This window comes from Triticum urartu, chromosome 1A, assembly GCF_056163025.1.
Source record: "Triticum urartu cultivar PI428250 chromosome 1A, HENAU_Tu73, whole genome shotgun sequence".
Lineage (NCBI taxonomy): Eukaryota > Viridiplantae > Streptophyta > Magnoliopsida > Poales > Poaceae > Triticum > Triticum urartu.
In genome coordinates this window covers 115,174,266-115,179,951 of record NC_141873.1, presented here as the reverse complement: position 1 = coordinate 115,179,951, position 5,686 = coordinate 115,174,266, and the positions used below count along the sequence as shown (strand labels likewise).

Here is a 5,686-nt window from a genome sequence, read left to right as displayed (position 1 = left end):
CTCAGATCCTCCATCACCTCCGTCTCTGGCAAGGTCTCCTTCAGGTCCATGGGTTGGTGGCGGAAGAGAAAAAAAGAGTGAGGAAAAGGGTGGGAATTTAGTGAAGAGCGACGGGATGAAAAAAGAGAATGAGAGATTTTTGCCACGAAAATAATGCGGGCAGCTACAAAAGCACGGGCTTCGTCTCAATTTTTGGTGGGCCAGGGGTGTGGGAGTCCTACATGGCAGCCCCCTAGTTTCTTTCGATGTTGCGGGAGTCCGGACTGCTCCGTGGGCCAATGAGCGTCATCGTTGAATGGCTTGCGGAGTCCGAACAGCTGCGTCCGGATGGATACGGATGGTTTGAGGGTCGGCATTGGAGATGCCCTAACATCCTTTTGAATGTTTAAATTCGGCAGAAATTCATCCATTCAACCAGGAAAATTAACCGATGGAAAAGCGCAATCTGCAGTTTCAATTTCGGTGGGTTCTTTTGCTTTGCACTACAACTCAAATTAACCGCACGACAATGTTCAGATCCATCCATTCATTCTATGTACATTCAGACTGGCAATTCTCATCAACCATCCATCACCCAAGACGAGCTACGAAGGGGTCACCATGATCATGAGATGTAAGCCTTGACGAGGTCGGTGTAGTTGCATTCTTCTCCTGTCCTTGGGCATATGATCTTGCCCCCATTCTTCTTGGCCATCTCATCAAGGGCCTGGGATTTGCAACACCAGACAACACAAGCAGCAAATTTTAAGTTCTGGATTCAGTGTGAATGGTTGAGGTATCAAGATTTGGGGGGAGCAGAAGTGGGTTGGCTTGGCGCGTACCTTGGTGCTATACACGTAGCCGTTGGGCAGGACAAGCGGCGGATTCTCGGTGTCCATCAGTTCCTTGGTTATGTGGCAGACAAGCTTCGAGTGGTGCTGCTTTGAGAAGGGCAGTGGCTCTGCGAGTTTCCGGAAGCCGTCCAGCGACAAGGGGTCTTCTTTGGGGCAGTTGCCCTCGAAGCAGAATCTTTGCAAGGTCAAGGAGGGTAAACAAGATATTGCCCTGGAAGCAGATTTGGAGTTTGTAACCAGTGAAAAAGAAAAGAAAAGTATCGATCATGTAAAGGATACGGAGTCTTGAGAGCTGTCAGGCCTGCTTGCAGGTAGATGTTTAGCAACGGCTCAAGCGTCATGCCATATAGTTTGTAGAATTCTTGCTTAAACTGATCCACAAGAGAATCCCACTGATTTTGCTCAAATAAGACCTGCGAGAAAAACAGAAGGTATCAGCAAGGTACCAGGAGCCCAATTTACCAATGATGCTTGAGCACCTACATCTTAGTCCAGCTGCTATCATATTTCTGATGCAGGCACAACAAAACACGAGGACATAGACAATGCTGCTAACCTTGTATTGAGCACAGTTTGTACTGCTCCTAAAAACCAGTGTTGCTGTAACACGCTGCAATTCTTTCATGTGGGTAGACCCCCAGGGAGCAAGGTATTTCCGAGCATATGATATAGCCTGCAGGAAGTTCTTAGCCTTGACTAGTTCCACAAACTCCTGAAGTCGCAGTAAAAACTCGAGCTTACTCTGCAGGGTAAACAATAACAAGACACTATGACGTACCAGAACAAAATAAAATGTCGAGATAAAGAAGTGCTATATGGCAGCCAGAAGCTAGCAAAATCTGGTTTTGCTCTATTTACATGGAAAATGTAAAGAGGAACACACTGATGCCTTGCTCGGCTATATACCATGCATCCTCCCATAATATTTAACCTTTTTCTTTAGGCTTGTATGCTTTCACGCACGAAGGTGTAACAAATTACCTTCATCGTCCGATTTGGAGTATATAAAGGCGAGCATTTCACAAAAGTCATGCCACAATATTATAATTACTGAGATTATCTGTACCCGCATAAAGTGATTAAGAAATTACAAAGGTGAATAATTTCAACAAGCAACCTACATGATTGATGAGCTATCAGAACCATCATTAATAAACGATGCAAGCATCCCATTCACCAATGCTCTATCATATGGAGAGATTCTTTACTCCATCTCACTGCTATGGGAACGGCAGACATCATCAATAATGATATAGCACAAGTAACACAAACCTTTGATTTCTTTAACCGGGACTTATTTTCTGCACACCAAGCTAAAGCAGGAGCTATTTCCTTATTCCGAAGAGAATCAATCACTCTTTTTGCATCAAGAAAAACATCAATATCAACGAGGTCCTGCATATAAAGAGTTGAATGGTTATGCCGAAGAATATCTGTGACTGCAGATAAATGCTATAGGTTCTATCTTGTAAACATGATCCGGTAGATAACAACTCTCTTATTATCATAATTACAAAAGGCATTTAGAACCAATACAGATAACTCTTATTTTAGCTTCTTGTTTAGGTAATAGCATGCACAAAGCAACATGCCATGGTCTACTGGCACATAAATCGTGCAAAGCAGAATGTCAGGAATATAGCTGGACAACTCAATAATAATGGTAAGTGCAAAAGGAATAGAATTAAATAAAGCCATCCCCATTACACATAACTTGACTAAAACCTTCCAAGCAAATGAAAGCAGAAACTGTGATGTAGCAGCATAAATAGACATAACACAACCCATCTGTCTTCGACCAACTGTCCTCATAAAAAAGGCATTGCAAGTCTGTAGTGCAATAAGGAACCGATAAAATCTCCTTATTTAGGAGGGAGGTTATGTGGAAACCTTAGAGAAAACCAAAAGCACAAAGCAGAATGTCAGGATTATAGCTGGACAACTCAATAATAATGGTAAGTGCAAAAGGAAGAGAATTAAATTATGCCATCTCCATTACGCATAATTTGTATAAAACCATCCAGGCAAATGAAAGCAGAAACCGTAATGTAGCAGACTAAATAGACATAACACAACCCAACTGTCTTCGAAGAAAGGCATTGCAAGCCTATAGAGCAATAAGAAACCAATAAAATCTCCTTATTTAGGAGGGTGGTTAGTGGAACCCTTGGAAGATCAAAACTCGACTGGGGTAGATTCATGCAGCTAGTCAAGACATCAGTAAAACAGACAGTACTCGACCTACTAGGCACCAGCACCCGGTGGCATTGCTTAAAGAGGAGGGACCGAGATACCAGTAAATGATTCACTTTGCAGACTAAATTCCTCACAGGAGACGAACCCTAGTGGGTTAGTGTCAGTGCACCCCCACCAACATAGGGACACTTGATCCCCAGCCAAGTACAGAGAATAACACCACCAGTTGACGGAGTACCCATGGAAAAGAAGTTGGTTCGGGGACTCTTCAATTTTATTTGGGCTTTAACTGATATGTAATTCCACTAGAATTGAGGAGCAATCCCTACGCTATTTTCTTAAATGCAGATCAAAATTATATGCCAGCCAGTCTAGTATCCGTCTACTCTCGAAATAGGCTTCGCCCGCTTTATAGATAAAGCACAAACCAAAGTACACAGCCAAACAATAGAAAGTAGTGAGGCAACCCTCTTACACAGCCGATCCTTGGATGAGTGGACAACATAAAACGCACACGACTTCGCTGCCGACAAAGAATACAGAAAGGTCTGAAGACAATGCCACGCAATGCCCTAGAACACCTATGCTCCACGACAACGCCCTGAGGAGGGAGAATGGTGCAAGCGTAGCCGCTGCCAAGCCCTAAACAGACAGGAGTCTTCACCCGGAACCCTGATTCGGAGAGAACCACAACTACGTCCTCAAAAAGGACAGCGGCGGGCATCGCCACCAAAGCGTGGAGCTTTCGCTTGGCAGCTCACCCGTGCCAGAACGATGCATCCAGGGCAGCCACGCCGGGCACAGACCTCCAGGGTATCCGTCTACTCGCTGCTGCTATAACATATATTACAGTAATATATTATCCTCAAACAACCATGAATTTTCTTGGTAAGATAGACATCGACGCACTTTCGCTGCCAGGTTCTGTTCACCCTAGTCACAGTTTGCATAGTTCTACTTTCCTAAACAGAAGCATGTAGCTACATGAATCGAGCAATCAACCAGAATCCCATGTTGGGATGCCCTTCTTGCACCATTCTTATACCTGAATGCCAGAGGTTTCGGCGAGCTTGGTGGCGGTGTCGTAGTAGGACATCCGGAGCATGTAATCAACTAGGATGCGCTTCAGACGTATGTCCTCCCACTCGGCGTCGTCACCGGCGCTGGCGGCAGCCAGCCGGTCCAGCCGGGCACGACACCTCTGCACCTGGAGCTCCTCCGCCCTCGCACCCTCCTCCATCTGATGGTCATCATCAGGAACCAATTTGTCAGCAAATGGAACAACAAAAGAGACACGATCTTTGCAGCAGAATCAAGAAGCACGAACTGATTAGCTAGAAAGTTGGGATCTTTTCTGAGGCAAGTATGATTGGGCGAGAGATGGGAGGATGTGTGTATTTGGGGGGACAGTGCCTTGCGCTTGAGGCCGTGGAGGCGGGAGACGAGGGAGGTGAGGTGGTCAACGGCGGCGGCGGAGCCGCTTTCTCCGGGGGCAGCGGCGGCCGAGGAGGCGGAGGAGAGGACGGCGGCGATCTCCTTCTCGGCGAGTCGGTGGTTGGTGCGGGCGGTGGCCCTGAGGGCCTCCAGGGGCACACGCACCAGCTGGTGCTCCAGCCGCACCGACTCCGCCGCGCGCGTCTGCCGCCCCGCCGCCGCCGACGGCGCCGGCGAGACGGACGGCGACGGCGATGGCGTGTCGATGGCCATCTCCATCTTTTTTTCCCTTTCTCTCGCTCTGTTGTGACTCACACCGAGAAAGAGGGGAGAGAGAGGGGGAGGGCTTGTGGATTTGCTGCAGAATAAAAAGAGGCCGGCAGAGGAGATGAGGAGAGGTTTTTGTGACCCTGTCCGGATACTGATGTGATCTTGTTTTTGGCTTAAATTACTGCTGGTCCAACACTTGTGCTTCTCGAAAATAAAGCAAAACAAAGGCCTACTGTAAAATGAAGTAGTAGATAAATTATGTCATGTTCGAAAGATGAGATTGTGAAAGACTATGGTAGACATTAGTGTTGCTTAAAGGTTATACTAATATATTCTCTGCGGATAGGTAGTACCTCACGACTTTCCCTAGGGTTTCGACCTAGGATTCTTCAGCCCATCCGCTATCACGCCATCACGAGTTTCCATATCCGACGCTATCGACTTCCCCTGGACTCAAGCTTGCCCCCTCGCTACCTCCTAGGCTAATCTTCGTCTTGGCTGGTGACTCGGGTGGCCAGCGTATGGGTCTTTGAAGACATGTCAAGATAGTTCGGGGGTTATGGCAAATTTGGCGGAAGGACCTGGCTCACGTGGGCTCGGGGATGAAGACCTAAGTAAACTTCGAGGGCTTGTGGATTTGCTGGAGAACAAAAAGAGGCCGGCAAAGGGGATGAGGAGAGGTTTTTGTAATGTTGTACGATACTAATGTGATCATGTTTTTGGCTTAATTACTGCAGGTCCAGCGCTTGTGCTCCCCTGAGATAAAGCAAAACAGAGGCCTACTGCAAAATGGAGTAGTAAATAAATTATGCTATGTTTGGAAAAGTGAGATTGTGAAAGACTATGGTAGACATTAGTGTTTGCATAAAGGTTATAGTAATATATTCTTTCTGGATGGGTAGAATCCTGTGACTTTTCCTAGGGTTTTGACATAGGGTTCTCCAGCCCTTCCT

The 5,686-nt window shown here is 46.5% G+C and overlaps 1 protein-coding gene across 1 annotated transcript; it reads right to left on the bottom strand.

The window, feature by feature from the left end:
- Positions 1-433: 433 nt before the first annotated feature.
- Positions 434-4,832, bottom strand: LOC125551053 (LisH/CRA/RING-U-box domains-containing protein). Its single transcript, XM_048714208.2, has 7 exons — positions 4,443-4,832; positions 4,075-4,269; positions 2,106-2,228; positions 1,390-1,575; positions 1,113-1,246; positions 822-1,008; positions 434-706 (listed from the first exon to the last, which is right to left on the bottom strand). The coding sequence occupies exons 1-7, from the start codon at positions 4,740-4,742 to the stop codon at positions 605-607; spliced, it is 1,227 nt and encodes a 408-aa protein (XP_048570165.1). The 5' UTR covers positions 4,743-4,832; the 3' UTR covers positions 434-604.
- Positions 4,833-5,686: the final 854 nt, after the last annotated feature.

Coding starts and splice junctions, on each gene's coding strand:
- LOC125551053 (XM_048714208.2), bottom strand. CDS start 4,742: ATGGAGATGGCCATCGACACGCCATCGCCGTCGCCGTCCGTCTCGCCG. Junction 2,229..4,074: donor CCGAAACCTCTGGCATTCAG/GTATAAGAATGG, acceptor CTTTATATGCAG/GACCTCGTTGATATTGATGT. Junction 1,576..2,105: donor CCCGGTTAAAGAAATCAAAG/GTTTGTGTTACT, acceptor TTTACCCTGCAG/AGTAAGCTCGAGTTTTTACT.